The sequence below is a fragment of the Melampsora larici-populina genome, assembly GCF_000204055.1.
Source record: "Melampsora larici-populina 98AG31 unplaced genomic scaffold MELLAscaffold_10, whole genome shotgun sequence".
NCBI lineage: Eukaryota > Fungi > Basidiomycota > Pucciniomycetes > Pucciniales > Melampsoraceae > Melampsora > Melampsora laricis-populina.
In genome coordinates this window covers 519,270-533,668 of record NW_006768774.1, presented here as the reverse complement: position 1 = coordinate 533,668, position 14,399 = coordinate 519,270, and the positions used below count along the sequence as shown (strand labels likewise).

Sequence of the window (14,399 nt, the reverse complement as noted above, 5' to 3'; positions counted from 1 at the left end):
TCATCCATTAAGAGTGGTATGTAGCATGTTCTTCCACTGAGCCTCCAAAACTTGGTCTTCGGCAATACTGGCTTCAGAATATTGCCGAGTGTTGTGCAGAAGGGACACTAGGTAGGTGTCCCATCTAAAGATCAGACGGGCATGATCAAGAAAGAGCCCATGATATAAAGACTCCAAGGTATCGCTGCACTCCTCCCAATTTGTCTTGTTAACAATCCGAGATGCCTTGCTGCCCTGCACTAATTCTATTGGAAGAACCATGGCGGTTGGGTCCCATCCTGAGTATACAAAAAATAAAGAAGTATAGTCAAATTCAGTGTAACAGAAAGAACAATCAAGTATCATCCAAAGAAAGGCTAACCTGACTGTGCAAGCATGAACACCTTTTGTATTTTGGTGTCCGTTTCCAGAGACCATCTAAACATCTGTCGTACCTCATGTGCAATCCGCCTCAGTTCCTCTTCGCACCGGCAATACAACAAATAAGCTTGAATGCCCTTCTGGGTGTCTGCATCCACCGCCCAATTTTCATCTGGATGCGTGAGATGCCCAAAGTTCCAGAAGGCGTCATCCAGAGTCAACGATTTTGCTTCCTCCAGCGTAAAGTTGATCAGCGGGGTTTCGTCTGGATACAAAAGGTTGTACTTTACAACAAGATCATGAAAGGTCTTCCACTTCGTTCGAAAGATTGTCTGTTTTGTAGTCATCACAGCCTTCATACGTTGCTGCTGTGTTGTGCCTACATAAAACGGTGAGAAAAGACTTCAGCTTTCATTCTCATCAGTTTTGTACCCCCGACAAACTTACCTGCCTCCCATTTTTTTGCTAATTCAATAATTCCGACCTTTGCCTCATATACTTTTGCCTTTGCCACCCTTATCTGTATCAATAAACACCCCCGTGGATCTATTACGTACATTTAAGGAAAGTCAACATATAAATGATCAACATAACATACTAAAACATTGTCTTACCTTTGGACTTGGGTATGTGTCTGAACTTGTCGCCACCAAGTTCTAATGAAATTCTCTCAACTTCTTCTTCCAAAAATGCAATATGTCCTGGCAAGCTTGCCAGTGTACGATTTTCAGCTGCTGTTCTGCGTTGCTTGCGGCGTAGGTTGTCCATTTTCTCCCTGAAGCTTATACCAATTAGCAGCCACTCATAATAACGAGATAGCAAAAAGGTACGTACTTGATCTCTCTCAGATCCTCTTCATGCTCAATCAAGTCCTCAAGTTGTAGCTTCAGCTGATTTGTGTTGGTATCATTCATGACTTCTGCCTGTATTCTTTTTTGACGAGCCCATTGATCAGCAAAATAGTTGTGGGAATATCCACGTTTTGTCTCGAGCTCAACAAGAATCTGTAGCTTTTCCCCTCGGGTTTTCTCCGCTATTCCTAATTTGTTATAGGCGGAAGCAGCTGGAAACAAAACAGCGGATGTTGGAATTGTGAATCAAGATAGGATAGACAAGGACTGATTTCCCACCAGAGTTTATACGCAAGACTTGGTTTTTGTGTGCAGCTTTGTGATCCAGTGCATCTATTCGATGCTGCTTTGTAGAATAACGTAGACCTGCAACCAATTTACAGAGCTTACACCAACACCGTTCACAACCCTCTCCATCGGACAACCCCCATCCAATATTTAATCTGGGGTTGTAATCCAGCTGGCAACTCCAGCTGTGTACATATGCGTGGAACACGCTTGTACCAAATTTGAAGCGTGCTTTACTTCTTTCCACTTTGAAAAGGTTGTGCTACAATGTGTTCAAAATTTACCATCAGTAAAAAAAGGCCGAATTGATATTTAATGGCAATCAATATACTTAACTCTAATAAGGCCTTTCTCGATGTTACATCCAATATCGTAGAGTAAGGCAACCTTAGAGTCCTCCTCATCCAACTGCTGGAGGAACCAACCAATCAGGGAATGCGCAAAATATGATCTAGAGAGACATAAAAATTAGACTTTCTTGATATAATCATGAAAAAGAGAGATGTGCGAGCATACTTCTCACCACTTTGTACAATGTTTACAAAGGCTAATGCATGGTCGTGACGACAAACCATGACCAAAAGGCCTGTGTCATCACAGGCACGCCATGTTGATGCACTCCTCGAATCATTAGCAGCAGTGTGCATCTGCGTGCAAGGATCCTAAATGATATGTGATTTTAGTGGCTATCACCTTCAATGAATATATATCTACAGAAGGTTGACTTACCGGTGCATCATCTGAAGCGCCAGGATGTGTATTTTCCCACTGTTTGACCTGGTTGGGATGGAGAAATAATTTTGGGTAGCGGATTTCAATTTCGCTGTGCTCAACACTTGCCGATTTATGTCGTCTTTGTTGGAAATTACCGTCGATGCATACTACATAGTGAGGTTCCCCTTCTCTTTTAGGATATACATTCTCGCCAAAACAGCGTGGGCAATTGCCTCCTAACTTTTCCTTCTTCGACAGTTGCATTGCCCGGCACTCAAGATCTTCTTTCATCTGGAGTAATCGTCTATATGCGTCTACCGCACAGGAAAAAAGTCTGCCCCATCTCTGGGGCTGACAATTTTGACTATCAGTTTTTACTAGAGATTCAAACATCAAGTCTACTCTCTACATACCTTCTTAGTCACATCATCTACAAATCGAAGAGCTGCCCGGTGAAAATACTCTAGTGCTTGAGCAAAAGGATGTGTACGGAGACAACAAAACCTCCAGAGAGCATCATGTAGCCGTAACAGCCGTAAAGAGAATGCAATTTCTGGCAGAGCTGGCGAACCGCCGATGTAGCCCAGTTGAATCAGCCGGACTTGGTCTGGCTGACAGGAGCAGAATTTTACGGCTTGTGTTGTATGTGCTGTCGAAGTAAGTAGAGAGTGTTAATTTATTCCTTAGAATCAGATGATTAAAATCCTGTAGACTCTCACTCAATATATCAACAAAATCCAGGTTCCGGATTCGTATCTTTGCCACCGAGCATCGACATTGATCTTTATTGTCAAAATTCCAAGTCTCAGATTGACTCCAATTGAATGTGAGGAGTTTGCATAGCATGAAGACTTTGAACATTGGTTCAAGGACCTCCTCCCATTGCCTTTCCTCTCGTATTCGACGCCGACGGTTGTATTCCCCCGCTATCCGAGCACCCACGACACCAACGTCAGTATCGGAAGCAAGTGAGTGCACAGAATCATCAGATTCTGCTCCTGAATCTGATGACTCATGAGGCGGTGTGTGAGCATCGTCATCAAAGTCATAATACCCGTCGTTACCGCCAATAAATTGATCACCCTCAATCTCATTGGGCCAGGGGTTGTTTGTAGCTGGTTCCGGCTGGGTGAGTGCACGGCTGAGCAGGTCACATTCTTTTGCACACCACTTTTCTTCATTATCATCCCATTCAGACAACTCTTGAGCAGATTGACTCGCTTCGTTCCTAGGTTTCTTCAGTCGATTTGTTGGACGCGAAAGGTTGGTTCGATTACGAGGGGCCATGTGGATTGGTGAGTAAAAGTCAAAAATTGAAGCAGACAACGATGAGGGGTACCTAGCGCAAGATGAATAGCAATCCCCAGCTAGTTATGTGTATCATTTGCACATTATTTTTTTATAATTGCCTCTTTTGGTCGGTTGGGCTTTGATTAGCCGTAGGAAAGTTGTTGGAAAGTACCTACAATCAATTGAGTTGATGATGGTCACCAAGCTTACAAGTTTGACGTGCCACGTCTTTTTACCTTTTAGGTAAGTCCTTGAAATACCTTGCGACTTTTTTCACCTCCCACCACCTCCCTTGATGCTTTCCATGTTCAAAAGCAGTAGCTCCAGTCCCTTTGCGATCACTGACTAGCAGTCTGAATTACATACAGTGATTCATTACACTTATCGAGATGAATCAAACCAAGCCACTCCAGCTAGAGAAACCCATTTAGGTAAGTTACTTGGGTACATCCAGTACTTTTGCCTGAACAATAATTCTGATGAAAAGGAGGTGAGGTTTCCTGAGTATAATTAAATATTAAAAGAAAGACTACGTTAAAAGAAGATGATTTGTTTATGGATCAATAAAAGAGCATGTACTGCTCCTGGTCATGCTCTCACACCCGTGCATCTACACACATTATCCGGAGCACATGCTCCAACACCGGTGCACCTACACACAACATGTGGAGCATCAAGTGCGCTTGTCAGGATGCACTTGGTCCGACCCGTGGTCATGCTCTCACACCCGTGCATCTACACACATTATCCGGAGCATCAAGTATTGGTCATGCTCCAACACCAGTGCACCTACACACAACATCTGGGGCATCATGTGAGCTGGTCAGGATGCACTTAGCGTGCACCTACACACATCATCCGGAGCATCAAGTATGCATTTTCACACACTTTCCATCAAGTTTCACTCCCCTACTTTGTTTTTTGGTGGGAAGTCCATCTTCACTCCATACACCGATTTACCCCCTCATAAACAGATGTCTTTCACACATCTTTCATATTTCTATGCACTAAATACGTAATAATACCCCTAAGAATATCCAAACACCAATACATAACCCCATAAACCCATAACTGACAGTCAAACCCGATCAATCGGCTTTCACTGTTCACCCTTCACAAATCAACCATATACTTTTCTTCACACACATATCATTCCAACCATGGACGACCCTCCGAATCCAGAGACTGGACAAATTGAATCAACTTCCCAATTCCCTTCTCCTCCTCCCCCTCGAGATGACCTGATTTATCCTGATCGAGTAACGATGAAAGCATACCTCGACTCCTACGCAGCCGCTCATGGATTTACCATTACCACACGCGACACCCGAACAACATCAATCTACTACAAATGCTTCCTAGGTGATCATCGACACCCCACGAAAGCGAAGAACGAAGCCAAAGAGGGCAAATCACCATCAACAAACCTCAAGACTTGTCCTTTTCGTGTGACAGTCCGCAACCTACGGCGTTCAAGGCGGGTCTACCTCGACATAGAGAATGCGACGCATAACCATGCAACACAAAATACGATTGAATTGATTCCAGTGATCATTCCAACTCAACCTCAAGCACCCGAACCAATCGTTCACATCTCTGCTCCACCTCACCAACCTGGGTACCTTTCAAATCGATATCAAGAGTTACTCGATGCCATGCAAAGGCTCTCAACCCATACCCAAACATGTCTCATCACCCGTTTTCTACGTGACTGCGAGTTTGCCAAGGACCTCGAAACACCTGCTTTGATCAACCCTCTTTCACACTCACTCGCTACCTCCTCGAAAACTCTGGATATTCCAGTTTCAACACAACTTCAAATGAAAAATTCAACCACTAGACCACTTAAAAGCCCGATCACTCATCTGAGTCCTTTGGACAAGTTTGTAACCCCACTTTCACCGTCAACATTCCATCCGGTGAAGGTGGCTAGTCCCACACCTGCTCAATCTCATGATCCTCCTTCCCACATCGATGAAGCGACTACTAATATCTCTGAAGCGCCTACGACTACGACTGCTAAAGACCCAACTCCATCGAACAATGAGCAAGCAAATGCCGACGCCGATCAAGCTTTACTAGAAGCCATCAATCAAACCAATATCGAGAAAATCATGGCTGATGACGATCAAGGTGTATATCATAATCTCGGAGTTACTTCGAAAGAACAAGGTATGTTCCTTTCCTCTAAGATTATTGTGATTTCTTGATTGCTCACTTTTGGTCAATGTAGAACCTACCTCGGAAGACCTGCCTGCCTTCGACCCATATGATTCAAATGCCAAAAACAATCAGCCAGAGCTCCCAAAGGAAACTCACACCAATCCGAGAGCCACTTCAGACAATCCAATACCTAATCCAGATCCTGCTCTAGATTTGGGTCCTGTACTTCAACAAGCTCCGGCACCTATCAAGCGAGGTTGTGGTCGCAAACGTAAAAACACCAACACCAAGACCAACAAAACCAGCATTGATACCACGCTCATCTCTCCTCACTCGTCAACCTCACTCTCAGTACCCAAACCAAAAAAACGCAAGATGCCAAAGGGGTGGGTCGCAATCGACGAGGATGATGATAGCGTCAATTTGGAACCAAACGGCGATGTTGAACCACCAGCAAACCCCGATCCAACACCTGTTCCTGCTCTCGCATCAAAGGCCAGCAGAGGTCGCAAAGGCAAAGGTAAAGAAACCCCACAAATTGCACTGAGATCCTCTACGCGCCTCAATCCAGTTTTGAAAGAAGTAGTATGTCCATAATCTATATTTTCAAGTGAAGTAGTACACTAACCAAAGTCATTCTTTCTCGGGTAGGTCAGTGCATCACAATCTCCCACTCCAATTGCAGCCAACTCAGGTGCCACACCAATATCAGAACCCCAAGATTCACTGGCGACTACTTCCACTTCCATTGTCCTGGATCGGGAACCTGATATCAGGTCTACTACTTCAACGACCAAGACGAGCAGGAGCATGGCAAAACTAAAAGTGAGTACTTAGACATTTCAATGATTTAACAATAGTACTCTGATCTCCTTCTGCATCGAAGTGTCAATATGTGCCAAGCCCCGAACAAATGGAGGAAGACGAAGAGATTGAGAAGGAGGTTCTAAAGGTGATTACAGATTGCTGACCATATATGTATGATCTCACATACTGATACCCATTACAACGTTCCGTTTCAGCAATGGCCATTTGTGGAAACGCTTCCGCGATACATTTTACCCTCCATCAAGATGGCTACCAATGTGCGTCAAGATGGCCTTTGCGCTTTCTCGTCTGTGGCAGTCTCACTTGGACGGTCGCCTGATGAAGCCCAAGCTGTTCGAGCGGAGCTTGCCCGTCATCTACATGAGATGACAAACTGGTACACTGAAAACATACCTAAGTTTTCAAGTGACTTCGATTTTGCAAGTATTGCCTCCATACTGGACTCTACCGAACCGACTGCCAAACCAAGCGAATGGTTCCCCATGCCCATGGGTGGTTACATCATAGCTAACACTTATAACCTGCCGGTCATCTTTTACAGCCCATCCGATGCCAACTCCAAATTTATCCCACCTTGTTTCGTATCTCCTGATCCTAAGCTCAGGTATACTTCCGGTCAAACGATTGTCTTGGGTTTCATCAACAAGAATCACTTTATATCTCTCGATCTCATTTGGAATGACCACCTACCAATCCCCTTCCTTCATCCAGATTGGAAAGATGTACGATGGGGAGAGGCCGAGCGTTGGGGCACGTTCTACGAAAACAAAATCATACTCTTCATGAATCTGAAATGGCAACGGGCATGGATTGCTCAACAGTCCTCAGATAATTCGGAAACCCGACGCATTCTAGTTGACATTGAGGAAGATGATGACTCTTCCCGAGAATCTGATAAGGGTGATAACAAAGATGGTGATAGTGACTGATTAAGTTTTTAGTCTATTGATATAGTAGTTTTCTTGCTTCATATTGTATACTCCAAGACATCAGAACATGACATGATACATGCTACTAAGGATGTTTGCCTTAAAGACTTATAGCACATTAGTCTATTTTTTCTTTGTTTACATTGTATGAAATTCTAGATCAAAGCTACTAAGATCTGTGTTTCTTGATAGCTCAGTTTAAATTGAAACATTGTGTTGGATTTCTTGTTTGATTTATTTCAGTTGGGCCGTTGTGCGTTCATGCTGACCAAAATAATACACAATTGTGTGTATTATTGTTATTGGACTGTCATCTGTCGAAATTTGAAATAACCTTTTGGGATGTCAAAGGTACATATTGTGTCTATCTCACGATCAGGTTGGCTGACATGCCACTCAATAAGCTTCCTGGGCAGGTGGTGACAATCTACAGGAAACTATGGAAGTTTAACTGTAGATTGTTCGAGAATCTTGATTTCAAAATGGTTGTTTGCCAAACTCTCACCTGGGCCCCAACAGTATCTTGTCCATCCAATCCTTACTTGTCAGTTTAGGGATTGGTTATATTGCGAGATTCCCACATAAGATGGGTCTTAACTCCTATTGTCCAATTCAATAGGATTTAAGTGCACATTCCTTCGGTCAAGATGATGTTGTCGACAACGTGTAGCTGTAGTCCAACAATGGGACAGTCAGTGGAACAAATGATACACAGGTCTGTCATACTAATGACAGGCCATGACAGTAGTCCATTGTATATATAATTTCAACTCAACCATTGACTATAGTTTTAGCTCAATGGTTGAACTACACGTGGATTTAATGCACTCCTTACATGTTGTAGACTCCATGTCATACATTTGAGTCATATTTGATTGGTTTCATGTCAATTCAAATCTTATTATATGAGTTTTCATTGCGGATGTGAGGTTATGGGGTGGATGGTAATTGGACCATTGGATGCCAGTAATACGCCTTTGTGTTGGAGCCACATCAAAGTGGTATTATAAAAGTCTATCTGAAATCCAATTTTGTCATCTGGGGGAACTCCAAACACCATTTATACCACATCTTCAGGGTGTTTGGAGGGTGTTTGGAGTGTCATAGCAAATTAGGGGGTGGGTCTTTGAGGCTTTGGATGCTAATATAACAGTGTTGCAGGGGAGCCACATCAAAGTGGTATTATGAGACTCTATCTGAAATCCAATTTTGTCATCTGGGGGAACTCCAAACATTATTTATACCACATCCTCAGGGTGTTTGGAGGGTGTTTGGAGTGTCATAGCAAATTAGGGGGTGGGAAATTATGTGTTTGGTTGCCATTATCCCAAATTTGAGGTTCAGAGTAGTCAAAGTGGTATTATGAAACTCTATCTGAAATCCAATTTTGTCATCTGGGGGAACTCCAAACACCATTTATACCACATCTTCAGGGTGTTTGGAGGGTGTTTGGAGTGTCACAGCAACTTAGGGGGTGGATCTTTGAGGCTTTGGATGCTAATATAACAGTGTTGCAGGGGAGCCACATCAAAGTGGTATTATGAAACTCTATCTGAAATCCAATTTTGTCATCTGGGGGAACTCCAAACACCATTTATACCACATCTTCAGGGCGTTTGGAGGATGATTGGAGTGTCTTAGCAAATTAGGGGGTGGCAAATTACGGGTTTGGTTTCCATTATCACAAATTTGAGGTTCAGAGTAGTCAAAGTTGTATAATAAGACTCAATCTGAATTTCAATTTTGTCATCTGGGGAGGCTGAACAGGCCCAAATTGAGACATCTTCAATGTGATTGGGGTATATTTTCATTTGGGATGTGAGGGTCAGACCTGCTGAAATAAGGGTTTGGCTGCCATTTTGATGGTGAAGGGTTTGAGATGAGCCAAAAGTGTATTATGAAACTCTATCTGAAATTCCATTTTGTCATCTGGGGGGGCCAAAACACAGTTTTGCTTACATCCTTGGCCTGAGCATGAAAATTTGTGGTGAAAATTGCTTCATGAAACCAATTTTGCGTGTTTGGTGAATTTCCTTGTCCACAATGGTTTTTCATCAGATTTTGGAAATGGTAACAGGTCAGACAACCTTTAAAAGTAAGCCAAACTGTGTTTTGGGCCCCCCCAGATGACAAAATGGAATTTCAGATAGAGTTTCATAATACACTTTTGGCTCATCTCCAACTCTTCACCATCAAAATGGCAGCCAAATCCTTATTTCAGCAGGTCTGACCCTCACATCCCAAATGAAAATATACCCCAATCACATTGAAGATGTCTCAATTTGGGCCTGTTCAGCCCCCCCAGATGACAAAATTGAAATTCAGATTGAGTCTTATAATACAACTTTGACTACTCTGAACCTCAAATTTGTGATAATGGCAACCAAACCTGTAATTTGCCACCCCCTAATTTGCTAAGACACTCCAATCATCTTCCAAACACCCTGAAGATGTGGTATAAATGGTGTTTGGAGTTCCCCCAGATGACAAAATTGGATTTCAGATAGAGTCTTATAATACCACTTTGATGTGGCCCTCCTGCAAAAGTGTTATATTAGCATCCAAAGCCTCAAACACCCACCCCCTAATTTGTTATGACACTCCAAACACCCTCCAAACACCCTGAAGATGTGGTATAAATGGTGTTTGGAGTTCCCCCAGATGACAAAATTGGATTTCAGATAGAGTCTCATAAGACCACTTTGATGTGGCCCCCCTGCAACACTGTGATATTAGCATCCAAAGCCTCAAAGACCCACCCCCTAATTTGCTGTGACACTCCAAACACCCTCCAAACACCCTGAAGATGTGGTATAAATGGTGTTTGGAGTTCCCCCAGATGACAAAATTGGATTTCAGATGGACTCTTATAATACCACTTTGATGTGGCCCTCCTGCAAAAGTGTTATATTAGCATCCAAAGCCTCAAATACCCACCCCCTAATTTGCTGTGACACTCCAAACACCCTCCAAACACCCTGAGGATGTGGTGTAAATGGTGTTTGGAGTTTCCCCAGATGACAAAATGAGATTTCAGATAGAGTTTCATAATACCACTTTGATGTGGCTCCCCTGCAACACTGTTATATTAGCATCCAAAGTTCTAATGCCAATAATAACATAACATTACATCTACTAGTTTTTTATTTCATATTCATATTCTACATATGATTTGAAATATATAGAACAATCAATGAGTGGCATCTATATATGAAGATGAGGTCACAATGTTTGGCATACTACAATTCCAGGGCCCACACAAGACCATAAGTTAACGGTGTGTAGAGCTATTCAGGGTACCCTGCCCTAAATTCCCAAGGTCTGTAGCCCGGTGTAACCCGGCTACAGACCTTGGGAACCCTAACCTAGTAGTGACATATTGGGTTTGCTATTATCTCTAACCCTAACGAAAGTTACATAGTTAGGTTAGTCTCTAACCCTAAAAGCAATATCCTAAATCTTATTCTTAGGGTTGATTCACTCACCTGACCTCCTCGACCAACATAAATCATCACTCTTGCTCTACCTCACGTACCTGCAGGAAACCCTATCTGATTCACTTGCTCACCTCACCTCAAAACTCCACTCTGCCTCTTCCACGTACCTGCAGGAAACCCCATCATCAAACAACAGAAGTTGCTGATTGGCCTGTTGTGTTGTTGGACTCTGTGCTACGAACCAGGGGGTCATACGGCATTCTGTTTGTTTGGTGTGGGGTTTTCCGCATTCAAGATTTTTATCCCTTGGTGTTTCTACATCGAACGACCTACTTCACCACTGCGAACCTTTCCAAACGACGTGCAAACCTTCTCATCCCAAGGTATGATTCAAAAAGTTTATCTTGAAACATCTTTCACTCACATTTATTGTTCTCTTACAATCAATCAATATTCACTTTCATTCGAAGGTGAGAACAGTTGGTGTTTCTAGATTGATAGACCTACCTCAATACTGCAAACCCTTTTGAACCAACTGGGACACTAAGAATCCAAAGGTACGATTTGAAATCAATATGTTGAAAACGATTTCACTCACATTTACCTTTTCCTCCCAAACAAACCACTTTCACTTTCGCTTGCCTTCCTCTTGATATTCATCAATCGGCCTGAAGGGCGAAACCGTATTGGAAGGGCTTTTGAATTCCTCACCTTCGACTCAAGACTCATCTACTGTGAATTCCTCACCTTCGACTCAAGACTCATCTACTGTGAATTCCTCACCTTCAACTCAAGACTCATCTACTGGATTCATCTCGCATCCTTTATACATTAGAGACCCAGTCTGGATTCCAATAAAGCATCTATCAAAAGTTAAACGATCCTTACCATACGCGACTTGTCTATCAAGATATCTAGATCCATCAGAATTCCAATAAAGCATCTATCAAAAGATAAACGATTCTTACCATACGCGACTTGTCTATCAAGATATCTAGATAGATACAGATCGATTGACAATTCTCGACGATAGTTGTTAGTATCAGCAAACAATTTAAACCAATTTATGATCAACTACTGTTCTGATTCTTTTGAATGGTTACTGTTTGTTAGTTCTAGATACCTATCGGAGACACATTGAGCGGCCAATCAGGTCAATTCTTGTCAAGAATAGACCTCCATTCACATTTCAATTCAGCTTCTATCAATCGAAACTTTGACAGCAATTGAGGTGATGGGGAGACAACGTAATCGAGCAGCTAAACTCGCGGCCGGTGTGAAGCCATCAAATTACAAATCCAAATCTTCACCGTGCCATCTGACGTATCAGAAGAAACGAGACAAGAGATGTAGTATTGGACATGCTTATTACCGTCATCACCGCAAACGTACCACGCTCAAATGCCAACTAGCCACTGAACTGGGACTTCCACTCAATACCAAGTTCCTCTTTCGTCATCCTGAAAATGCTCGCATGAATCAAGAAGAGTCAAAAGTGATTGAAATTCATCATGGCACTGTGGTTGTGATCAACAAGGAAGATCTATCCCTAGTGATAGCCGTTCGATGTAACCGATTTAGAACCATGGACGATGACCTTCGCGAGCAATTCGATCACACCATCTCGACTGCCTATCTTCACGCCAGGGCTCGAAATCAATGTACCATCAATGCCTCCCATAAGCGAAAGAAGGATGATGCCAGTAAGGTGCCAGAAGATGATCATGAGCACATCTGTGGTTGGATGGGGTGCTGTGGATGGCGAGGTGGAAGTGATGCAGACAAATCCCTTGGTGAGAATCAATATTTTTCACCTTTTTAACCTTTCCTATTTCTGAATTGATCCATTGACACATTGTAACAACCCAGGAGCGTATGCTATGAGTGCATTCACTGCTACTAAGGAAGACCGGATGCTGACGGACCAACAGCGTATGGAGCGATTCCATATCATTAGGGATTTCTTAGCCGGACGATTTGCCAGTCTTTCACTTTATGTATTCAAGACCAATATTGCCATTGGTCTCCTTACCAAAGTTCCTGGCTTTCATGACCTCGAGTGGCAGGATACACCTAATGGAATGGTGTTTGCTTCGAATCTCGTGGTATCATGTGATGGTTTTGCGAATCGAGAGCATACTGATAATGATCACACTCAATATGCTTTTGGTCTGTTTGGTCTCATCATCCGATCCACCGGTCATCCTTGTGACAGGGCTCAAGCTGCGCAACTAGGTTCTGTTGAGGATCTATATTTTGTTGTTCGACGTTTTGGAATCAAGGTTGCTCTAGCGCGTTGTAATGGAGTGTATGAGATACTATGGGATAGCCAAGTGAGTTGCTTGCTCTTACAATTTCATATATCTCGCAATGATTGAGCCCTTATGATTTTGGAAACAGATACCCCATTATACCACCACTTCCAACTCTTACAATGCGGAAGGGAAGCCGGTCAAACCTGAAGAATGTAAAGTCACTCAGTTTGGTTCGTCCTGTCAGATATCCGAGAAACTGGTTCAAAGGATTCAATTGCTGGAAAAGGAGAAAGAAAAAATGAGCCCGGCAGCGTGGGAAATCTTCAAAAAGGAGCGTGTGAAGACTTACATAAATGAAAACAATGATAAAATGGATCGTTGTAAGGCCAAGAAATTGTTACGTGCACAGTTGGCTAGGAAGAAAAGGGCTGATATGGTGAAGGAGTTGATCAAGCAACTGCCATGAATGGTATAGTATCGGAGTATGTATTTGTGTGGTAGTTGTCTATCCTCTGGAATGGAGTTATGCAGTTCTATGTTGAAACCAGTTCTTCATGATTAAAAGGCCAATATTTCCACCCATATTTCTACCTCGCAAAAATGATGAGAGCTTCCTTTCCCAATACCTTGAAACCCACCAGCAGTCAGCAGATGGCTTCAACTGCGCATTCAAATGTGGAAACCTACCATGGCATGTTCACTTGGTTTCATATGAGGAACCAAGTGAAAGACCAGATAAGTATGGTACGTATGAGACACAAGCCTCTCCTGAGTTTTGATATGTGTGACACCTCCATTGCTGGAGGGAAAGACTTCCTTTTTAAGTGTGATTCCTCCGATGATTGAGTGAAGATGTTGAAATATATCTAGCCATGGTAATGCAAGTGAAGACTACAAAACATGTGTAAATCATTCAAGTGTGAACCCTTCAAAACATGGATAAAGGGTCGTGAAAAAAACTTTCCCAACATTTAAGATGTGAAAAGGACTGTTGTGGAGTGAATTGTTCGATGACATCTGAGGGAAGCCTGGGAAACACAAGTGAAGTGGTAGTCAAACTTCATCTTACACTGATTCCCTAGTGAATAGTCCATGGTAATCCAAGTGAAGGCTACTAAATATGGACCTTAAATGATGTGAAAAACCCTTTCCCAACATTTAAGGTGTGAAAGGGACTTTTATGGAGTGGGTTGTCCCATTACATTGGAGTGAAGCCTCCAAAACAGGAGTGAACGGGTCAGAATACTACATTTCACACTACTTAATGTGTGAAATGTACTTTTC

The 14,399-nt window shown here is 42.7% G+C and overlaps 2 protein-coding genes across 2 annotated transcripts; one reads left to right on the top strand and one right to left on the bottom strand.

Annotated features, from left to right (window-relative positions):
* Window positions 1-3,500, bottom strand: MELLADRAFT_104587 (uncharacterized protein; the record flags this gene model as incomplete). The annotated part of the gene is made up of 4 exons (XM_007407677.1): window positions 1-278; window positions 975-1,141; window positions 1,195-1,423; window positions 3,029-3,500. 4 exons carry the CDS (start codon window positions 3,498-3,500, stop codon window positions 1-3), a joined length of 1,146 nt encoding a protein of 381 aa, XP_007407739.1.
* Window positions 3,501-4,166: 666 nt separating this feature from the next.
* Window positions 4,167-6,503, top strand: MELLADRAFT_61514 (uncharacterized protein; the record flags this gene model as incomplete). Its single annotated transcript, XM_007407892.1, has 4 exons — window positions 4,167-4,317; window positions 5,052-5,675; window positions 5,737-6,251; window positions 6,318-6,503. 4 exons carry the CDS (start codon window positions 4,167-4,169, stop codon window positions 6,501-6,503), a joined length of 1,476 nt encoding a protein of 491 aa, XP_007407954.1.
* Between the last annotated feature and the right edge of the window lie 7,896 nt (window positions 6,504-14,399).